This window comes from Chlamydomonas reinhardtii, chromosome 16 (genome assembly GCF_000002595.2).
Source record: "Chlamydomonas reinhardtii strain CC-503 cw92 mt+ chromosome 16, whole genome shotgun sequence".
NCBI classification, from domain to species: Eukaryota; Viridiplantae; Chlorophyta; class Chlorophyceae; order Chlamydomonadales; family Chlamydomonadaceae; genus Chlamydomonas; species Chlamydomonas reinhardtii.
The window spans coordinates 6,576,815-6,599,083 of NC_057019.1; the positions used below are offsets into that span (position 1 = coordinate 6,576,815).

The 22,269-nt window shown below is 65.2% G+C and overlaps 1 protein-coding gene across 1 annotated transcript; it reads left to right on the plus strand.

Moving 5' to 3' along the window:
* Positions 1–14: 14 nt before the first annotated feature.
* CHLRE_16g672200v5 (uncharacterized protein) lies at positions 15–22,121 on the plus strand. Its single transcript, XM_043071187.1, has 49 exons — positions 15–370; positions 494–565; positions 717–1,321; positions 1,420–1,548; positions 1,626–1,787; positions 1,878–2,105; positions 2,220–2,342; positions 2,457–2,660; positions 2,788–3,051; positions 3,188–3,289; positions 3,408–5,276; positions 5,380–5,506; positions 5,626–6,448; positions 6,575–6,770; positions 6,866–7,048; positions 7,147–7,555; positions 7,683–7,927; positions 8,057–8,825; positions 8,943–9,151; positions 9,252–9,708; positions 9,819–9,959; positions 10,075–10,320; positions 10,434–10,572; positions 10,695–10,861; positions 10,980–11,258; positions 11,353–11,405; positions 11,494–11,586; positions 11,694–12,134; positions 12,248–12,586; positions 12,717–13,601; positions 13,789–13,824; positions 13,936–14,043; positions 14,167–14,377; positions 14,494–14,562; positions 14,694–15,974; positions 16,165–16,251; positions 16,435–16,908; positions 17,026–17,223; positions 17,412–17,503; positions 17,604–17,798; positions 17,902–18,288; positions 18,416–19,159; positions 19,368–19,589; positions 19,700–19,916; positions 20,043–20,356; positions 20,521–20,634; positions 20,771–20,932; positions 21,049–21,180; positions 21,338–22,121. The coding sequence occupies exons 1-49, from the start codon at positions 346–348 to the stop codon at positions 21,527–21,529; spliced, it is 15,219 nt and encodes a 5,072-aa protein (XP_042916166.1). The 5' UTR covers positions 15–345; the 3' UTR covers positions 21,530–22,121.
* The last annotated feature ends 148 nt before the right edge of the window (positions 22,122–22,269 follow it).

Consider the following 22,269-nt stretch of genomic DNA (forward strand, 5'->3'; position numbering starts at 1 on the left):
TCTTCAGTGTAGGATTTAAATACATGCCGATGTGTGACATAGACGCCCGCGCACGCTGTTGAGGAGTCCAGTTTGACTTGACATTTCCGACGAGGCAAGGTTGATAGGAGGTGCGTGGCATTTAGGCCTCACTGCAGCGCCTGATATACATGAAAACCCAGCTGCGGGGCTAGCACTGCGCCTGTTACTGGCGTTCCATATTCAGGACCCGCTGCTGCAGAACACGCTAAGCAAAAGGGCGCAGGCTGCTTTTAAATCATAACTGGACCGTCAACTGATGTGCGGACATTAATTACAAGGCAGCCAGCCCCCGCTATTATGGAAGCAAATTGACGGGGCCCAGCGATGGCGTCCTTCGGCGAGGAGACTGGTAAGTGAAGGGATACTCAAGCAAGCAAGCAGCTTCAAGCGTCTGTCCTGAGTGAAGGCCTTGCACGTTACCGACGACGAATTTGGACTTGCTTTGACGGTTCGCGCCGCTGTTGGACGGCAGGGCGGGGCAGGTCTGGCCACGTCTCGGGCCGCATCATAAGCAGCGCAAACGCCGTGAGGGGCCCGTCGGCAGGTAGGTTCCGCAAGAACGGGGGGAGGCTCTTCAAACAGCAGCTGCGGGCCGGTGCCGGCCGGTGTTGGGGCGGCCCCTCGCCTCCACGCGATGCTCCTGCGCCTGTAGCTCTTCATGGCTAAGCCTCACCTCGTGCATGTCACTGTTGCAGATGTGCCTCAAGCACCAACTCGGCGGCGGACGGGTGAGCACACGACGTCGCATGGCGGGGGGCGCGCAGACAGTGGAGTGCGCTCTGCCGGCGTCGCGCGCCGCCCCGGTGCTGCAGCCTATCACGACGATGGCGAGGCGCACAGCAGCGATGAGTCCTTTGACTCGGCGCCACCCAGGCGTAAGCCCCAGCCCATCAACGCAGAGCTGGTGAAGCTGGTAGCCAGCTTCGCGCCGCTGGAGCTGGCCCAGCTGAAAGCCATGGAGCAGAAGGCGCGCCTGAAGAAGGCCCGGGCTGCGGCAGCAGCACAGGGAGAGCCGACGGGAGCCAGCGCCCATGCAGCTGCAGAGGCAGAAGCGTCGGGGTTCTCCGGTGCTATGGCGGAAGACGCAAATGTGTATGAGGACGCGCAGTATGAGGACGCTGAGCTGGAGGCGCCAGCTCCTGCGCCAGGGCATCAGTCCAGGCGGCAGTCAGCGGCAGGTCGCGCTGCCGATGTACACGGGGCAACCAGCACAGGCCGCTCCAAATCGCCTGGGGCCGGGAGACCTTCGCACCTTCCGGCTGCTCCCGCTAAGGGAGCTGTGGTGAAACGGGACCTAAACGTAAGTGCTGCTCATGCGGACGGGCAAGAAGGTAGTGGCACAAGTCGCGCTTTGTTGAGGCTACAAGCCTGACTTGTTGGTATGCTGCGGCCGCGCAGATCCTGCCCAATCCCGTGGCATTGAAGCAGACAGAGGCAGTTCAGCGGCAACAGGCTGTCACGAACTTCGTTCATCGGCTGCAGAAGGAGCAGGATGCGGTTCGCGCGGAAAAGGAGCGCCGCCTGCAGGTGCGCATGGGGGCACTCTTAGCAGATCATCAGGGACTTTCACACCCACAGTCAATTGCACCTTGGCTTGCGCGCAGGCGGAGAAGGAGGAGCTTGCAGCTCAGGTTGCAGAGGCAACGGAGGCTGCCAAGGAGGCGGCTGCGCAGGTCACAACGGTACCCGAGCCAAAGCCGCCGCCAATCAAGAAGAAGAAGCCCGTGGCAGCCCCCGGCGCGGCATCTGGTCTTCACGGAATGCAGGTAAGCACAGGACAAGCGTGGTGGCTCTCTGTCGCTCGGGTTGGTGGGGGCTGCACCACCAACGTCATTTTGATTTATGCATGATCCCAGGCCATGGCTGCGGAGGCTGAGCCGGAGAAGAAGCCGGCTGACCCGCGGCCCTGGCGCCAGAATATGAAGCGGCGACCCACACCGATCTCCGGCGACGCGCCGACCGGCGCTCCGCCGGACGTGGGCCCCATCCCCATGACCGGCGCGCCACCTCCGCGCAGCATCAGCCCCAGCGCAGCCGCTGCAAACATGCGCACGCTCGACCCAGTTGCGCGGATGCAGCTCAAGGTGGGGCCTGGGTTTGGCGTGTAGCTGCAACACAGGCCCGTGCTCTTCCCTGCCCATTTCTGGAGCTATGCAGCGTGGCGTACCCACACCCATGCGAACGCGGCATCCCCGCAGGAGTTCATGGACCGGAAGGCGAAGGAGGTTTCCATAAGGCAGGCGCAGGAGCGAGCGGCGCAGCAGGAGGCGAAGACCGCTCATCTGCGGGTGGTGAAGGCGGAGATGGCCAAAGCGCGCCAGGTGAGCCGGCGGTCGGGTCTTGCTATGGACGAGCCCTTGGGGCGGTGCGAGGTGAATGCGCTGAGTCACATCGCAGTGCACACTATGAGCCGTACGTTGCTGGATGTCACGCAGCGTGCTCAAAGGTACGCGGAGTCTGGCAAGGACGCCGCCCCTGCCACGCGCCCAGCATGGGTAGACGTCGCCCCCGGCGAAAACGCGGGCACCGCGCTGCTCAACCGGCCGGCGCCGGCGCGGCGGCCGCCGCAGGAGGAGGCTGACTTTGATGTCATGTCAGAGCGCGCGCTGCCGCACCACATGAGCGATGCCATGCGCATGGTGAGTGGATCAGCTCAAGCACCATAGCTCAGCATGCGCGCTGTAGTTAAGGACTCGGCAAGCGTGGGTTCCATGATTTGCCGCACGCAGTAAGACAAATCCACCTGTGTATGGATTCTGCCTGCAGGAGGTGATCGAGCGGCGGCGTCGGGAGCGGCTGCAGGGGCCAGGGTCGCCGCAGCGTGGCGGTCGCTCGGTGCTGGTGGACGACTTCGGGAACGCCATCGACAGCGACATGGAGTCGGGGCCGCAGGTGGTGCGCGTGCACGACCCAGACACGTCGGGACAGACCGGCCGGGTCTACCGTGCCGGCTCTGCCCGCCCAACGAGGCCGCTCGTGACCGCGCCACAGCGGCCGGCCAGTGCGCATCCTGCTGTTCGGCCTGCACAGGTGAGGCGAAAAGGGGGCAAGGGCAAGCACGTGGTGATATGTGAAAGGGCCCACTGTCGTACGGCTTGGCCGGCACGGCAGTTCGGACCGCTGTCGAATGTTTCACGCCGTTTGGTGCCCTTGCGTGTTTCTACAGCCTCTGCCGCCACCACCGTCAGCGTCACAACGGGCGGTGGACCTTGAGGCCCGTCTGGCTGCACGGAAGCTCTACGACCAGCAGCTGCGGGAGATGCAGGCGGTAAGCACCCAAAGTGGTTTTGGCAGACTGGCTTGCGCTTGCGGCGACGAGTGCACTTGCAGTTGTTACGGTGTCCCAGCTGCTGACTCCCGGCTTTGCCCCGCACACGGTGCCACAGGCGGAGCGGCGGGACAGCTCTCGAGGGCACGACACCTCTCGGGCCCGGGACAACTCCCGCGGCCGCACCCGCAGCCCCACAGCGGGCCGCAAGCACCACTCCTCCACCGTGCGCTCCCGCTCCCGCTCGCGCTCTCCGCACAAGCGTGCCAAGCAATCAAACCGGCGATCACGCTCGGGCTCGCGCGCGGGCTCCGCCACCCGGCGCAAATCCACAGCGCCCGGAGGCGCCCGCGGCAGCGCTGTGTCGGCGGTGCAGGCGGAGCTGCAGCAGGCACGCAATGAGCAGCATGTGGGCGACCTGTGGGACCTGGCACTGCAGCTCAGCGCCCGCCTCGGCGCGCTGCAGCAACAGCAGGGCTACCCGGTGGGCGCAGGCGTCCCGCCCGCCTGGCCCGAGTCCCAGCAGCTGCCCGCGCTATTGCCCGAGGAGGAGCAGTACCGGCTGGAGCAGCAGTGGCTGATGGAGCAGCAGCTCATGCAGCAAGAGCAGCAAATGGGGCTGCTGCCGGAGGGCTTCCGTGATTCGGTGGGAGGCTCGATGGCGGGCTACCCGCTGGGCGCCATGGCCGTGGTGCCCACGGACCTGCAGTCCCAGCCGCTGTACGACGACAGTCTGCGGGCGTCGCCACAACGGCCACCCGTAGACCAGTTCGACGAGGGCACACAGGCGGAGGTGGAGTTCCGCAGCGAGGTGTCGTGGCCCACAGCCGTGCACAAGAAGGCGCGTGTGACGGGCAGCAGCAGCGGCGGCGGCGCGGCAGTGCTGACGCGGCTTGAGGAGGAGCGCAGCACAGGGGCGTACAGCTACAGCACTGATGCCTTCGAGAGCATGGGCGGCGCCAGCCAGAGCACGGCCACGGGTGTGCCGGAGTCCATCGGCGAGGACGCTACAAGCCAGGGCAGCAGCAGTGCGGCTGTCGCCGCAGGCCGCCTGGATGCCACCCGAGGCATGCAGACGGGCGGCAGCATGCGGGCTGTGAGCTTCACCAGCATGACGTCCGGGCTTCGCAGCGCCGCCAGTGCCACCAGTCGCGACCAGGACGTGTCTTCCTTCCGCAGCAAGCAGGCAGTAGCGAGCCTCAGCAGCAGGAAACGGCCGGAGCAGGATGCAGAACCGGAGCGCCCGGCACGCATGAAAGTGCCGCTGATTGGCGTCCAGCAGCCCGGTGCGGCGGCGCCGACAGCTCGGCCGGCATCTGCTACCGGTGGCTCGGCCGCGGGCGCGCCCCCAATTGTGTCCATTGCGGCGTCGCCTGCCAAGTCCGTCACTGTGATCACGGCTATCACGCGCACAGCGTCTGGGGCCGCCAACCCCATCCCAGCAGTGCCGCCTGCGCTGTCACCGACCAGGTCAGCATCTTCGGCCGCGCCGCCCTCGCCCGCCAAGTCGGTGCCGGCGGCGCCCATCATCCAGATTCCTCTGCCGCCCGCGAACACGCAGCCCTCAGCCGACAGCGTGGAGCCGTCTCCGGGCCTGCCGTATGACAATGGGGCATACAGCGCGGAGAGCGCCGAGGAGGGCAGTAGCAGTGGCGAGGAGTCGGGCTACGGGCAGCGTGTGTACACCATCTCGCAGCTGCACAACATCCTGGAGGAGAACCCGCGCTTGGCCCAGCGGCTAACGTTGGAGCGCGAGCGGGACCGCTGGGAGGCAGATGAGGTTGAAGGCTCGCCACTGCGCAGCAGCCTCATCAAGCCCCTGCCGCGTCCGCGCTCGCCGGAGCCGCAGCCGGGGCCAGGCGATGACAGCAGCGATGCCAGCAGCGCGCCGGACACGCCCGCGCGCGCTTGCGAGGATGTTGTGAACGAGTACGAGCAGGCCAATAGCCCCATCCGCATCCGCCCGGCGCAGCGTGAACTCATGAAGGTGGGTGTGCGGAAGCGATGACCCCACCGGGTAATGGCAATGCTTTACAATAATGTAGACACTAAAACGACTCATGTGCACCTGCCTGGTGCTGGTCCTTCAGGCCCAAGCCGCAAAGCGTGCGGAGGAGCAGCAGGAGCTTGCGCTGCAGGCAGCCACACCCCAAGATGAGGAGATCGGCGCCGAGCCCTCCGCAGACGACATGACGGTGCTGACCTTCCCAAAGTCCGGTGCGTACAGCAACGGCCATATGTGTCCGTGCGTCGGCACGCAACCATGGCCTAGCTTCGTTCCTCAACTTAACCGTCTAACAAACTTTCCACATTTACCGCAACCCCTTACCATGCAGGCGACCCAATGAGCATCATCAACCTCATCGCCCACAAGGGCCGGCTGCCAGAGCGGCCAGCCATTATCCAGCTGAGCGAGCCGCCGCTGGCGCAGGTGGTGGACCACGAGACGCAGACGATTCTCGTGGTTCCGGTCAGCGAGGCGCAGACGCAGCCAGTGCCGCGGCACTTCGCCGCCTCGGAGGTGCTGGTCATTCCCGGCACTGACGGGACGCAGCTGGTCTTCTCGCGTGAGCTGGTGCAGCCGCAGCGCGAGCAGCCGCAGCAGCTGCCCATCGGGCCCGCCTCGCCGCCCAAGTACCTCACGGACACGGGTGTCGGGGATGAGCGCGTTGCGGCGCCTTCCGACCTGGACTTCACGGCCGCGCAGGAGCTGAACGACAGCCTGCCGCCGTACGTGCTCATGCCGGCGGCGACGTCTCAGACCACAGGCATCAGCAGCATGGGGACACAAGCACAGCCCCAGTCACAGCCCAGTCTACAGCAGCAGGTGGACTTGCTGCGGCAGGCGCGGCAGGCGGCGGCGGTTGCGGCGACCCGCGATGGGCCGGCCCTGATGGCGCAGCTTGGGCGACTGAGCGAGTTGCGGTCTGGAAGTGGCGCAGCGGCAGGCGCGGCGTCGGGTTCGCTTGGCGGAGCCTTGCCTGATGGCAGCATTGGCGGAGCCAGTCAGGACGCCTCGGCGGGCCTGACAGGCGTTATGGCGAGCCCGCCGCCACGGCCCCGCATGGTCAGCTTCATTGACGAGCCCATGGGCCCACCAGACCGTGTACGGCTCGCCCCTAATGAGCTGTACAAGCAGATGCAAGACACGCTGAAGACGTGAGTGCGCTGCTGTGCGTGTCGATGTTGCCAAATGCGTGATCTCTAACTGCACTGCATCCCACTTCCCGCACCAGAAACTGTACGTGACTATTCTGCGCGCTGCTTCCGTTCGCAATGTTGCAGCTACGAGGAGCTGGACGCGGCAGAGCTGGAGCTGCAGCAGCTGCAGAACGCCCGCGCCATTGCGGCCGTGCAGCGTGAGGCGCACCGCATTGCACAGCGCCTGGACCAGACCGCCATCGCGGAGTCGCAGGCGCAGCTCATGGCGCAGAACGCAGAGGCCCAAGCTCTGGTCATTGCGCAGGCGCAAGCGGAGATGGTGAGCTGGTCTTGTGTCTTGCTGGGCAGGGCTGATTTAGCTCCAGCTCTGCCCTCCCTGGTGTTCACTGACAAGAGTTGCGTGTCCCGATGCAGGATGCTAAGCTGGTTGCCATGGAGGAGAACCTGCGCAGTGAGGTCCGCAAGGAGAGCCTGCACCACCTCAACGACGTCACCTCCATGTTCCTGCAGCAGCTGACACGGAACAAGGTCGCGCACGCAAATGTGCAGACCATGTCTGAGGACCTGCCGCAGCCGCGGAAGGAGATGGCCGTTCAGGTACGTCATGCCGCCAGGCAAGGGGTTGCGAGCTTGTGTTCGTTTCATTCCAGGGCCATCAGGGTGTGATTCCTTAACGAGTCTGCATGTGCATGCAGGTGGAGCCAGTGCACCCACCTTCCATCCTCCGGCACACCGCCTCCTCGCCATCGCCACCGCGACCACCGCCGACGTCCCTCCGTGCCGATTCACCCTCGGCCGCGAGCCCTCCAATCATCCACCGTGGCACGTCCCCCACGCCCCCGCCTGCCGTGCAGCTTCGCACGTCGCTTCGGTCCCCGTCTCCTCCCCAGCCGGCTGTGCCGACCTCGCTGCGCTCCAGCCCCGTGCCGACATACCAGGACCAGCATCCCTACAGCCGCGGCGGCAGCCCAGGGCCCTCGGAGGGCGGCGCAGCTGGCCTCAGGAGCCGCGTCTCCATCAGCAATGTCGCCTCCGAGTATACGGAGGTGTTTGATGAAGACGAGGAGGAGGATACAGAGCCGCAGGCGCGCCGCGGCCAGCCGGGTAAGACGAGCCCTACCATCCCCGGTGCGACGCTGTAGTCACACTTGTTGAGCTTTCTCTGCATTGCTCGACCGCCTTTCCACCAGCTTCCAAACTTACTCTCTGTCCGTCATCGCTGCCCCTGCAGTCCGTCCTGCCTCGCGGAGCGCCTACCGCCAGACCAGCACATTGTCTGTACCCGAGAGCGTGTATGAGGACGAGGAGTTTGAGGAGTACGTGGAGGAGGAGTCGGGCGTGTACTCACGTGGCACCTCGCGCCCCACAACGCGGCAGCCGTCGCGTGTGACTATCCGGCCCCAGGTCAGCACCAGGTCCGTGGCGGAGAGCAACTACTCCGACCGCCCGCCGCTCAAGAGCGCCCTTCGCCAGCAGGTACGGTATGCGCTGTGTCACACAGAGCGGCAATCGCGTGTTTGACGTCATGCCGTGCGCTGCAGCATCGCGGGGCTTCGGATGGAGCAGGCTTACTGAGTAACAAGCGTGTCCCTATTGTTGCTGCAGACGAGCACCATGTCTATTCCGGAGAGCGTGGAGGACGAGGACGAGCCAATTCGGCGCGCGCCATCCCGCGGCGTCAATAACCAAGCCAGCACGATGTCCGTTGCTGAGAGCATCCGCTCGGAGCGCACCGAGTCCACGCGCCGGCCTGCGCCAAGCGCGGGCCGCCGGCAGAGCGTGGCGGAGAGCGTACCCTACTCCTCCGTAGGCGTCAGTGGCGAGAGCGGCGAGAGCGGCTCCATCCCAGAAAGTGTGCCGCAGCCCCAGGCCTCCCACAGCCACATGTCGGTCCGGTCACGCCGGCCGCGCAGCAGCGCCGCGACCACTGAGCCTGGCTACAGCATGTCGTTTGAGGACGCCGAGGTGATGGAGGATGACGTGGAAACTGAAGAGCCAGGTACCGTGACGGGCACGGAGGTATACAGCGAGGACTTTGCGGAGGAGCCCTCCCAGGTGTCAGGGCGCCGGCCTGCGGCGCGTCAGCCAGCCCACCGGGGCGCTGCGGCGACGGCATCAACACGGTCTACGGAGGTGGATGACGAGGTGCAAACGGAGGAGCCTGGCAGCTACAGCCAGGACGCGACCACCGTGGGTGAGAGCGGGCTGGGTACGTCCGGCAGCAGCGGCCGTGTCGCGCCGGCAAAACACCAGCAGCTTGTCAGGGCCTCAGCGGTGCCCGGGCAGGTGGTGACGACGCCGGTGGCGGACCCCAAGAAAGCCAAAGCTGCGGCAACGCCGCAGTCGCCGCTGCTCATGCGTGTGCCGATGGAGGGTAAGTGTCAGGCTGGGCAGCGTGCCTTTCCTGTCATGAGAGCTTGATGACTGTTACTGTTGATGCAACCGCTCAACTCCATCCTTGGCAACTGACAACCGCATTCATACTGTACAGGCGGTCTGGAGCTGGACGACGAGATGATGCAGACGTACACGGCGGACGCCGAGGCTCAGATGCTTGCAGAGGTGACGCGGCTCCAGGAGCGGCTGGCAGCCATCACCGCCGCGGCCGACACCAAGATGGTGCAGCTGGAGGACGAGCTGGGCGAGGTGAAGGACCCGCAGCGGCGGCAGGCCATCATCCGACTGCAGCGGCTTGTGCAGGTGCGCGCGCATTACATGACTCATTGTGCGTGCCTTTACACGTTGCCAACCAGGATTCATGACAAGCCGGGCTCGCCTGTCTGACCTCACCTTCTTGCAGGTTCAGCGTGACGCTGACGAGGCTGACTTGCAGCGGCAGATCCACGCCGTCAAGGCTGACTACGCCCGCCAGCAGCTCTACATGGAGCGGCTCTACCGCCTCGCACAGATCACTAGCCCCGCCGCCGCCGCCAAGCGTACCGGCACCGCGCCGGCGGCGGCCGTGGCAACGCCCACCGCCTCCAAGCGCACTGGCGCTGCACCGGCCGCGGCGCCAGCTGCCAAGGCGCCCTCCCGTGGCCCAGCGCCGAAGCGGCAGGCGTCTGTGTCCAGCAGCATTGTGGAGGAGGATTACTCTGAGCCCCAGATGAAGGAATCAGGGTCGGGTAGCATTGTGGAGGAAGTCGCCACCACTCGTGGCGAGCGCACGGGATCCGGCAGCATTGTGGAGGAGCGCTCCGCAGCGAAGCAGCACCGCTCACGCTCAGGCAGTATCCTTGAGGAGAGCAGCATTCCAGGTGCGTGCATTGCCAACACGGCGGACCGCTACATACAACAGCGCTGATCTGTACCTGCTGCGGTCCTGCGCCTGTGCCCCAAATCACGTTACCTGTCTTGCTGGGTGCAGGCACGGCTGCGGGCCGGACTGCCTCCGTTGCTTCCGAGGTCAGCTACGAGTACACCGGCGACTTCGAGCCGCCGAGCGCGCACACGTCGCGCCGGCAGCTGCTTCCCGCCGGTCGCCCCGCCAAGCCCGCACGGCAGCAGAGTGAGTGCAGTTTTCCTGTAGTCTGCAGGGCCCCAACTGACCCGTGTGCAGCTGTGGCCTTGCTAAGGGTTGACTGTGCTAAACCGTATCACATGCTTGTCCTCACACCTCACAGGCAGCGTCATGGACGAGATCGAAGAGAACTTGTCGCACCGGCGGCTGGGCACCTCCGGTGGCGGCATGTCGCAGTCGGTGGTGACGGAGGACGACGTCCGCCACCGCTCCGGCAGCACCGCTGGCCGCTCCAGCAGCCATCAGCGACGTGGCCGCAGCAGCGGCTCCGATGTGGCGGACAGCGACCAGTACAGCGAAGATTATGACGCCAAAGCCAAGCACAAGGCCCGCGCCAAGAGCGCGTGCAGTGAGTATGCCGTACGCTGCCACAGTCCGCTGCCGCTTGAGCCCCACACGTGTTGAGCTTTTGAGGAAGCAGGAGGACATACTTTGTTGATTACAATCCACCCTTTGCCACAGGGCGCACGTCAGCTAGCGAGGATCTAGAGGGCGGCAGCAGCGAGCTATCGGTGATGTCGGCGGCGCTGGAGCGGCAGCAGGCGGAGCTTCAGCTCATGCTGAAGCGCAAGCAAAAGGAGCTGCGTGACAAGGAGCGCAGGTGCGCTGGCCTCTCATGCATAGCACCCTTGCCCCCGTGAAACACTGCCCTTCTTGCGTGCCCGACTTCGGCCCATCCATCCGGAGTCTTACAATGGCGCCTTTCGCGTCTGCCCGCTGCAGAGCCAAGCTGCTGGCTAAGCAGGCGGCAGTTGAGGCACTGCAAAAGCAGCTAGCGGCCCTGGAGGCACGCGATGCCAAGGCGGCGCCGGCCAAGCAAGCGGCGAAGGCGCCAGCCGCTGCAAAGCCCCGCCATGACAGCGATGCCATCTCCGAAAGCTCCATTCCTGGTATGTGCTTGGTACGCCTTCTTTACGGGTCCCCGCGCTGACTGGCATTTGCGTTAAGTGAGGCACTAGTGCACACATGACACTTTGATTCCTGGTTTGTCTTCCTTGATTGTCGCAGCCTACTCCGAGGAGCAGCAGTACGGCACCGCCTCTGAGAGCGTTGCCGACGAGGTCGGCTCCTTCACGCCACGTTCCATGCCCGACGTGCGCGGCCGGTCCGGCTCCGTGGTCTCTGAATCCATCCGCAGCGAGTCGCACGCCGGCGGCCGCCGCGCCCACCACACGCGCAGCTCTGGCAGCGTCACAGAGTCTGTGGCGTACACGGAGCCTGATGAGGAGGCCGAGAGCGCCTCCTATGCCACGGCATCCGTTGCCAGTGGCTCCAAGCACCACTCCGGTGAGTGCTGCGCCTTCACCACAGCCCTTTCTGGGTTCTATGCATGATCACAACCGCGACGCGGACACTTGCCTGTCTTGCCTTTACCGCGCAGGCTCTCGCTCTTCGGAGATCAGGGCCGCCCAGCGTCTGTCTGCGCTGCACAAGGCAAGTGGCATGCTGGGCTTGCACCATCTGGTCCAACCTTCTCATGTCCGCAACTAATTGTTTGGGCCCTCGCTACCTGTTGCTGTAGGCCGTGGCCGCGAAGGAGAAGGAGCTGCGCCACCTGCAGATCAAGCAGGAGGAGGAGGCCCTGCAGCGCCGCCTCAAAGAGCTGGAAGACCAGGTGTGTTGGAAGGGCAGAGTGCGCCAGCATTGGTGGTGATGCATGACAATGCTCGCACTTTCTCCCGCAACCTGTCGACCTCCCTGCTTGCCTCTGTGTTGTGCTAGGAGCGCAACCTCAAGTCCGGCCCGCCTCCCAAGCCGCCAAAGCCTCCCGGCGCCGCTACCACAACGGCGCCGGTTCAGCGCAAGCCCGCTCCTGCAGCTGGCGGCCACTCTTCGTACGGCACCTCGGGCGACAGCGCAGCCTACTCAGAGGACTTTGCGAGCGGCGCGGCCTCCGGCACCATTCCTGGTGGCTACGCCTCCTCATCCGTCGTGGACGAAGTGCCCAGCCAGTCGGTGCTGCGTGCCGCGCCGCGTGCGGGTTCGCGCTCCAGCTCTATTGTTGATGAATACTCAAGCGACAACGCTGCACCGTCTTCGCGCGCGGGCGGCCTGGCTGGAGGCAGCGGCAGCATCGTGGACGAAGCCAGCAGCGTGCCGCGTGGCGGCAGCGCCTCCGCCTCGGGCGACGTGTACGCCGAGAGCTTTGAGACCGACAGCGTGGTAGGTGGACCCATCACGGCTGCTGTGGATACGCCACGTTTCTGCTTGACATGCATACTGGCGCAACAAGCTTTTATTCACCAACCCTGTGCCGCCACAATTGATGTATGCAGCGTGGCGCGTCTGCGCTCCGTGACGCCAGCGAAATCTTGGACGAGGCCGGTGGCGGCACCAGTGGCGAAACAGCCGCTGGGGCTGCAAGCCTGGACGTCATCCAGGAGGAGGACGTCCGCACCGCGTCCTTCCGCTCTGCCGGCCGCAGCGCCGGTGCCTCGCGCGCTGCCCTGGAGGACGAAGTGGACGAGCTCGATGTCGATTACAGCGATGAGGTGCAGGAATTGCAGGCCTCGCGCAGCGCGGTACCGGTCGGCGAGGCCAGCGGCGGCGAGCTGGAGGAAGAGGAGGGGGCGCTGGCAGGTGCCAGCGTGCAATACAGCCAGGAGAACGTGCAGGTGCGCGCTTGAGTGGGAACTGGCTTTGCGCTTCTGCCTGTCCAGTTCTAGCCTAGCGCCTACCGTATGCGTTGAGCCGCGGAAAGCCTGTAGACGACTTTTTGGCACCTTGCTGTTACTGTGCCCATAGGACGAGGTGCAGTCCATCCAAGACCTGGAGGCCGCCTCCATCGAGCACTCCGCCTCACAGCCGGACGAGACAGTGCAGGAGTTCATGACCACCGCCAACAGCCACAGCCCGTCGGCCGCGCCCAGCGGCGAGGCTAGCGTGGCCGAGGAGGTTGTAAACGTGCGCGAGTTCACCCGCACTGCCGACACCATTGGCGCCTCCTTCGCGCCCAGCGTCAACAGCGCCGACCTGGAGCCAATCGCCTCGGGCTCTGCCGCCACTGCCTCAGTGGAGGGTAGCGTTGTCTACTCAGAGCCGCAGGAGCAGCAGTCGCCGGCCGCGTCTGGCGCCGGCGAGATTGAGGAGGAGGATGCGCCGTTTGTGGTTCAGCAGCGCAGCCCAACGGACTCGTCTGACATTGAGGAGGTGGCGGCGGCGGAGCCGGCAAGCGCCAGCGGCGACCGCGGGGCCAGCGGCAGCATCGTGGAGGAGCAGCCAGGCCGCAGCGCAGTCAGCGCCTCGGCCCTTGAGGACATTGAACCCGAGGAGCTGGAGGTTGAGTACAGCGAGGATGCGCCTGAGCCCGCTTCGGTGGAGGTGGAGGAGGAGGAGCCCTTCGTGGTCAAGGAGCGTGGCGGCTCGGACGAGGAGGAGGAGGAGGAGGAGGTGCCAGAGGCCGAGGTGGAGTACAGCGAGGATGCCGTTGAGCCTGCCTCAGCCGAGGTGGAGGAGGAGGAGCCATTTGTTGTCAAGGAGCGCGGCAGCTCAGACGACGACGAGGAGGTGGCTGACGAGGCAGCTGGCGTGGAGGTGGAGGAGGATGAGTACACGCTGGATGACATCGAGGTGGAGGACGAGGAGGTGGACGCCAGCGCCCGTACGATGACGATGGAGGTTACGGATGTGGTAAGAGCTGGGGGTGGTGAAACTGGGTTGTCTGGTCGGTCATTGGTTAAGGAGTGAAGTACGGTAGTTTGCGGTTTGTCCCACCCGTCAGTTGTGGGACGATGCTTCTACCTTCGCGGTATGATGCTGCTGCCGGCCTTTGCCTGCTTGCACATATACCGTTGGGTGCTCCCACGCTTGCCCACAGGCCGCCGAGACCACTATGCCTGTGGAGGAGGCCGAGGTGAGGCGGGTCTTGCGGGGCTTCTGACCATTATTCCGTCGTATTGGCACACGGTATTCGTGGTCAGCTAAGCTTTGCTTGACATGCCTTGCCCTACCCCTTGTTGTGCAGGAGGAGGAAGCGTACACGGATAGCTTCCACACCTCAGCTGTCACCGGCACGGGCACCGGCACGGCCAGTGGCCAGAGCGGCGCGCTGGGCACGACCGGCGACGTACAGGTGGGACTAGGCTCCGAGTGCATCTACCACCTACCAGCCATCCTTGCTGTTCGGCACATGCAATGGACCGTCCCCAACGTTTCTGTAATCTCCGCCACCTGCACCTTCCCCGGCCAACCGCAGGATGCCTCCACGCTGCTGGGGCAAACCTCGTTGCAGGAGGTGGCGTCCGCATCTTCGCTGGGGGGCAGCCGGCTGGTGGGCCGCGAGGGCAGCGCCATCTCGGCGCGCGGCGCCGGCCCCTCCAATCTGGGCAAGCAGGCGTCATCAATGTCTACCAATACCTACGGCGAGGAGGACTTTGAGGAGGATTTTGACGGCTCCGAGCTGCCAGGTGCGGCGTTGGGATTGAAACGTATGTGCCAGGTTGCGGACAGGCTGCGCCATGCGCCGCAGGCGTCTAGAAGGAGCTGTTGCTGACCTGAGTTTGGCTTTGGTCTGTGCGCGCAGGCCTTTCGGCTCCTGGCGACCGGACGGCTCTCAGCGTTGTGGATGAGGAAGCAGAGCCCGGCGTTTCAGGTGCGCAGTCGCTGGCACCAGCAACTCATACGCTATCAGCACCCTCTGTCGACCAACCCGCACCGCTCGGTGCACGTGCCACTATCGTATACCAACATCCACGGATTGCCCTGATCTTCTGCCCTCCGCAGTGTCTCATGCCTACACCGAGGATTTCCCCACCGCCAGCGCCGACATCACCGCCGCCGTCGCGTCAACCGCATCCGCGGCCCCGGCTGCTGGCCGTTCTTTGCCCTCCGCGGCAGAGGAGGCCAGTGAGGAGAGCGCCGAGGTGGAGGACGTTGCGGAGGACGTGGAGTACTCGGAGGACCTGGCTGCGGAGGAGGACGAGGAAGAAGACGCCTTCGGCGTGTCCAGCGGCGCTCCGCCTGGGCCCGTGCTGCAGCCAGCAGCAACAGCCCAGGTCGGCGTGGAGGTCAGCCAGCGCTACGGCCCCGTTTCCGCTGGCTCATCAGGCGGCTACAGCGAGGATTTCCCTGAGGACCCGGCGGAAGAGGCGGAGGCAGCAGACGAGGAAGAGGGCGGCGAGGAGGAGGACGTTGAGCCGCCCGAACCCATCCTTGCGCACAAGGAGCCGTCGGAGGAAGCGGTGACGCTGGCAGCGGCGCGCAGTGCGCCGCCGCAGCCTGCAGCAGCTGCAGAGCAGTCTGGCGGCACAGCAGAGGCGGAGGAGGAGTCGGGCTCGGTGTTCTCTGTGGAGGAGGAGACGCTGGAGGACGCAGACGCGGACGCGGAGGAGTCCAGCACTGAGCTGCCGCTGGCTGCGGCGGCCGCATCTGCCTCATCCACCCCTGCTCCTGCACCCGAGCCGGAGGCAACCGCTGATGACGACTACACGCGCGACTTCACGCTCGATGTGGAGGATACCGCCGCCCTCAGCTCCGCCTCAGCTGCGCCCCGCGCCACAGGCGACCTCAGCAGCCACCCCATCAGCCAGCCCCAGTCGCCGCCCGCCGGCTCTGACGACGAGGGCGCGGGCTCGGAGCGGCACGGCTCCGTGCTCGTGCACGCAACCCCGCCTGGCGAGCGGGCCGACTCTGAGGAGCAGGCGGCAAAGGAGGAGGAAGAGGAGGTGGTGGAGGAGGAGTATGAGGACGATCTGGAGGAGGACGATGGCCTTGATGTGTCCGACTTGGGACTGGAGCCGCCACCTGTCTCCCGCGCTGCGCCTGAGCAAGCGCCGGCTACCGAGGCCACTGACAAGGTGGAGCCCGAGCAGCAGGCGGAGCCGGAGGCAGAGCAGGAGGCATCCGGCGTCCGGGGCCTGGCGGAGCCAGAGATGGAGGACAGCGGCATCATCACGGTGCCGTCGGGTCGCGGCATCCGCCAGACGCGCAACATCGAGTCCCGGCGCTGGCGCAACCGCGACGCCATGCTGGCGGAGGAGGACGAGGATGAGGAAGACCTGGATGGTGGGTGTGCCGCGGATTCTGTGGATTTTCGCGAGGTTGTCTGCGCCAGTCATTGATAGCAAAAGTTTAACATGTTTTTTTTGCCTTTCCAGGCGGCGATGCAGGCTTGTTGTAGTTGTGCCCACTGCACCGTTGTTGTACTGCTGCCCCATCGTACACCCACACATCTGTACTGCACTGGAACCCGCAGGCGCCGAGCTGGACCTGGTGGACATGAGCATGGTCGCTGGCGAAGGCGGCGACCTGCTGGCCATGCTGGGCGCCGACTTCATTGAGGGTGAGTGAGCCAAAGACATGCCTGTCTGGGCAGCTGGGCCCATGCACGCCTGGGGACGTGTCCAACCCCCCGCTTCTCAGCTTATGTCTGACGCCCTGTGGTTGGCTGCTCGCCCCTCTCCGCATCTTGCACGTCCCCGATTAATCATCCCGCCTTGCATGCCACGGCACTCCCCCTTTGCAGCCAACGAGGCCGTGACGCCCAGCCACAGCTTCCGCCTTCGTGCCGACCTCAGCAGCGGCACCTCCGCCGCCAGCGGCTCGCCCTTCGGCGCGCTGCGGACCTCGCTATCGCACCGCCTGGCCACCCTGCGCGAGCAGCAGGAGCAGGAGGGTGAGGAGGGCACCGAGGCCAGCAGCGAGGCCATCACGCCGCACAGCCGCCAGCCGCCCCTGTTCGACAGCGAGACGGAGGGGCGCGACGGGGAGGCAGCGCAGCAGGAGCAGGAGAAGCCGGAGGTGGAGGTGGAGGAAGTAGAGGAGGTGGTCGAGGAGGAGGAGGTGGACTTGGCGGCAAGCGGCGACGAAGAGGACGAAGCTCCCTTCAAGCCTGCTGCCGCCGCGCCGCCGGCTCCTGCTGCGGACGAGGAGGAGGACAAGGTCATTGGGTCACGCGCCGCGTCCGCACCCGCGCCCGTGGCTGAGAAGTCTGAGCCAGGTGCGACCTACTGTACCCGCTGCTCACACCTGCCTTGGCCTGCTTTCGCTCCGGTACCCTTGTCACGTCTTCGCTGCTCAGTTCTTGCGCTCTCTGACCTTGTTTTGGTTGCCACAGCGCCGGAGCCTGCGGCTGCGGTGGCGGCGGCGGCGGAGCCGTCTGCCGAGTACAGCGAGGCGGGCCTGGAGGCGCCCAGCGAGGGCGGCAGCGGCGGCCGCCAGTCGGTGGTGGAGTACGACCTGTACACCAGCGCCGCGCTGGCAGCCACCGACTCAGACGACCTGGCCGAATACGCAGCAAACTTCGAGTCGCAGGGTGAGTGCTGGTCCTGGGGAGACTGGCAGCGGCTTGGTGGGGAGACTGGCATTGGCTTGGATGATTGGACAAGGACAGGAGCGGGCGTGTGAAGCTGATGCAGCTTGCAGTTTGAGGACGTGGGTCTGCTAGCATTGAGGCTCACATGCATTGGCGTGTGTTCATTACCTACTCTGCCGCACCTGCAGCCATTGGGGAGGACGACGATGACGAGGCTGTGGCCGCCGAGGTGTCCGGCATTTCGGCGTCAGGCCTCTCCGACGATCTTGGCAAATACCAGGTGCGAACTGCGAGTAGCGGGTATTACAGCCTGGGAAGGACCTCTTTCAAGCACACGCTCACCTTCTAACTGCATTGACTGCCCGCCTTATGCACGTCAGGCCACGGCACATCCTGAGTCCGACGAGGAGGAGGCGATTGCGGCGGCTGCACCCGCGCCGTCTGCAGCGGATGTGGCGGCCGCATTGACGGCTGCGGAGGAGCTTCCGGCGCCGCCTCTGGCGAAGGAGAAGAGCCCCTCCATTCACGCCTCCGACGAGGAGGAGGAGGAGGTGCTCGAGGAGGAGGAAATAGAGGTGAGCTTTGGAGCCGCTGACTATTATGGACACATGCACTACGCTGGCCTTATAATAATGCCCACGCCTTGCTTGAACTGCTCCCGCGCCTTCCCGCCCGCAGGAGGTCGAGGAGGAGGAGCTTGGGGCCGCCAGCAACAACCCCTTCTCAGTGGACGAGAGCATTGACCGCATGCCGGCGCTCTCACCGCATGGCGCCGCCAAGCCGCCGGCGCCAATCACCTCTGCGCGCGAGCTGTCCTCGCCCACCGAGTCAGCAGCAGCGGCAGCTGAAGAGCAGCCCGGACTCAAATCAGCGCTGGACGACGAGTCGGAGCACAAGGCCACACTCAAAGTGGCTGTGGAGCCGGCGCCACAGGAGCCGGCCTCGCCGACCGTGTCGTCTCCGGCTTCGCGCCGCAGCAGTGCCGACCTTGCAGGCGAGACCAGCCTGGGGCCACTGCCTCGCTCAGGCCTGGTGGGCGACGACGACGAGGACGATGATGGCACGGTGCGTGGGTCTTGGCCTGCGCACCTAATGGATGCGTGCGTCCTTGCGTGCATCTACAAGAGCCGCACGGGTTCCTTTTTCTTGCTTTGACACTACGGTGCCCCGCCTGCATTATCCTAATCTGCAGGGCCTGGAGTACCGTGCGCTCTACAAGCCGGAGCCGTCGGAGCCCGCGGCCGGCCTGGAGGCGGAGCCCTCCGGCCCCAGCCCGGTGCGCGCAGACGCGCCGCCCACAGCCAGCGCCGCTGCCTCCCCGCTGCCAACCGGCGACGTTACGGCTAGTGTGATTGAGGAGGAGGAGGCGGGCACCGGTGGCGTCGGCGTGCGCGGCAGTGGGCTGCTGGACCAGCTGCGTGCCTTCGTGGGATCCGATGACGATGACGAGGATGCGGATTTCGGTGCCAGCGGCGGCCTGGCGACCCGGCACCTGTCGGGCGCATCGCTCAAGCCGGCGCTCCAGTCGCTGCTTGACCAGCCGGACGAGGAGGGCGTGAGCAAGGGCGACTTTGAGAGCGAGATTGAGGAGATGCTGGCGGCGTCTCGGCGGCAGTCGCGCCTGCAGTCGCCCTTCCACTCCCGTGACTGGTCGGAGGCGGCGACGCCCGAGGTCACCACGCCCTACTCCCTCTCAACGCGTGCTTCCATGGCGGGCACGCAACCTGAGCGGGTGCCGTCGGGCACCGGCGCAACCCTGTTGGCGGTGGCGGCCGCCGCGGCCGCTGCGGCGTCGCAGCAGTCCACGGGCAGCGACCAGTCGTCCTGGCAGCCGCGGGAGTCGGACGCGGATTCGGAGGGGCTGCTGGAGGCGCTGGAGCAGAAGGAGCCTACCCGGGACGAGCTGGCGGACCAGATCACCGCAGCGACGGTCAAGGTGAGGCCTCACGTGGGCTTCCCCCCACTAACCCGGTAATACCGTATCTCACTCATCATTTACTGGCGCTGCATTGCTTGTCCTTTGGGCAGCTGGTAGGAGCTTCCAGACTGTCCACGGTTGGGGCATGATGATGGCAGCTGGGCCACGCCGTGCAGCCATGAAGGGGGGGCTAAGTTGGGGGTTGCTTGTGATGATGCGCTTGCAGGAGCTGGTGGCGGAGGCGGTGAACGTGATGGCCAGTATCGCGGGCGGCGCGGGCGAGCTGCCTGCCACGCAGGCGGCGGGCGCGGTCGCTGGGCTGGCGGTGCAGGTGTCGTCGCCGCGCGCCTCCCTGAGCAGCCTGCAGATGCAGACCACGCCGAAGCACCGCTTAGCCAACGTTTCCTCCTTCCACTACAGCGAAGCCGACTTGCAGAAGCTCGAGGCGGTGCGTTCTATGGCAGGCTTATGCACCACTCTGCAGCCTCGATACCGTACTTCGCGTTGTTTTATAGTTCCGTGGCGTATGCCCAAGGCGTGTATGTGCCATGATTGCAGGAGGTGGCTGCGCAGGAGGCCGCCGCGCCCGCGCCCGCCGCGGAGGCCAGCGCCAAGCAGGAGGCCGCCGCGGCCGGTGCCAGCGGCGAGACGTCGTCTGCCAGCATCAGCATGAGCGCCGGCGACCTGGAGGGCGACATTGAGCTGGATGCCGAGGAGGACGTTGAAGAGGTGGTGGAGGAGGCGCTGTCGGTGGAGGGAGAGGACGAGGACGCAGGTGCGTGCGTGTGCGCATCAGGGCTTGGTATTGCATTTACGCCTTGTCTCCCGCTCACACTTCACCGCAAACACCCTGCTCCACCCTGAACCTCCTGTCCTTCCATCGCACCACCCCTGCATGCAGCCCCTGGCATCATCGAGCTGCCCAGCCCGCTGCCCAGCGAGAGCGGCTCCATCAGCTCTTCCATCTCGCCGCGCCGCGCCTACGAGCCGCCCGGCGCCTCCAAGCTGTCCACTGCCGGGCCTGCCTCGGTTCCCGCCCTGGCGCCCGAGGCCTCGGACCGCGACCTGGCAGTACAACCCAGCGAGGGTGATGACGGCGCGGGAGGCACCAGTGGCGTGGGGCTGACCAGTGATGAGGACCTGGGCTGGGGCGGCGCGGACGAGGAGGAGGCGGAGCTGGAGGAGGGCTGGCAGTCAGGCTACATCGCACCCGAGGTGAGTCAACCGTGAATTGTAGCGATATTAGCGGCCATCTCGTGCTACTGTTTCGAAGCACTGACGTCACCTGCTGTTGTGACTGAATACCGCGGATGACGGCTAGCAGGTAACGGTTTTGGACTGGGTCCCGCTGCTCCGCTTGTTGTGCGGTGTGTGTGCAGATGGACCAGGCGGCCATTGAGCGTGAGCACGCCCCCGCAGTGGCCACCAGCCACGAGGCGGTGTCCGAGTACGTGGGCCAGGTGCTGGACCAGTTCATGGACGCGCGGCCAGAGGTGCGAAAATCACGAGCGCCGGCTTGTGTTCACGAGGGCTGATGTGCTTATGAGGGCTGAGCTGCTGCTGGCACCCGTGCACCCGCCCTTATCCCCCTCTCGGCCCTCCCTGAATCCTTCCTCCTCATTCCTTCAGTTCCTGGAGCCCGGCGCCGACCCGCTCAGCCTGGAGGGCTTCCTGGCTCAGGAGCGGCGGCTGGTGGACGCCAGCGAGGCGCAGCACATCCACAACAAGATGCTGTACGACGCCGTGAACGAGGCGCTGCTGGGCATCTACCGGGCAGCCAACCGCGTGCAGGTGCGGGCTTGACGCACAAACTCTCATGCATACCCACACGTACGGTATGCATGTTATGAAGCCAGTCTGCGTTATTTCATATGAGCCAGTAAATTGCAACGTTTCCTCTTGCGCAGAGCCAGCCGTGGCTGCGCACGAACCGTGTGGTCAAGCCACTGCCGAGCCCCGCGGAGATGTTGGAGCAGGTGCAGAAGCAGATCAAGGCCTGGTCCAGTATGCGCATGCGCGACCCCGCGGAGATCGACAAGGTGCGCGCTGCTCCGCTTCTTGCATCCAGGCTCCGTGTCGCTGTGCGCATGGCGCACCCCAGCACTGACCCCGCGCCTGCCTGCGCCTGCCGTGCACCCGCTTTTGCTCTGCTTGGCTTACTTATGGTCTGTCTCATGCGCACCCACGCACACGCAGGTCCTGGCGCAGGACGCGCAGGAGGACGAGCGCGCCTGGACGGACCTCACCGGCGCGGAGGTGGAGGTGAAGCGCGAGGTGGCGGAGGCGCTGTGGGCGGACCTGGTGGGAGACACGGCGCAGGTGCTGGCAGACCTGGAGCAGCTGCTGGCGCCGCCCGTCACCACCAGCTTCCGGCGGCGCATGTTGTAGCAGGCTACCGTATGTAACTTAGTGGGCATCAAGTAGTGCAGGGAGCAAACTGATATGTAATTGGCCAGGAGGCTGGTTACAGGGGCCGGGGTTGCGGCAGCACTGAGTGAAGTAGGGCGGCTTGCGGATCTAGCAAGTAGCAAGAACGAATGAGAATATTGCAACGGGTGTCGCTCATGCGGTTGAGCAAGTACTAACAGTGTGGGTTGACGGAATGACGCTGCTACCGTATGCTCCAGGACTGATTAAATGCCCCTGGACGTGAGCACTTGAGGATGGGAAAGGAGCATAGCCGACGTGGGTGTGGTACTTCCACAGGGACGAAGGCGCGTGCCACAACTGCATTGGGTAAACGTCGTGAACGCTGCACTGTGACAAAGCATTGAGCACGGGTAACTATGATATCACATGAATTGCTTAGGCGGTTTGTGCGACACCGGACGCGTTGATGACGCACGACTGTTATACGGCAGCAGCTGCAGAGCTAGCCGGGTCCTGTAGCCTGTCTGTATGTGTATGACATAATCAAGGGATATCAAGTGTTGCTTAGGTGCCTGGCGGAGTGACCTGTATCCTGTAACATACGCAGAACTAGAAGTCACAAAGCACTGACAGCTCATGACGTGTTCGCCCAATCAGGCTGCCAGTGCCCGGGTACATTTTATTGACTAGTGTTGCGGAACTAATGCGTACGTAGATCAGAGCGGACATTAACGCTGGCCGCTGGGGGAGTCGAGTGC

Bases quoted from the DNA above. Each gene is read 5' to 3' on its own strand.
- CHLRE_16g672200v5 (XM_043071187.1), top strand. From the start codon at position 346: ATGGCGTCCTTCGGCGAGGAGACTG. The intron at 11,587-11,693 runs GTGTGTTGGAAG...GTGTTGTGCTAG, and splicing joins TCAAAGAGCTGGAAGACCAG to GAGCGCAACCTCAAGTCCGG. The intron at 20,357-20,520 runs GTGAGTCAACCG...GTGTGTGTGCAG, and splicing joins CAGGCTACATCGCACCCGAG to ATGGACCAGGCGGCCATTGA.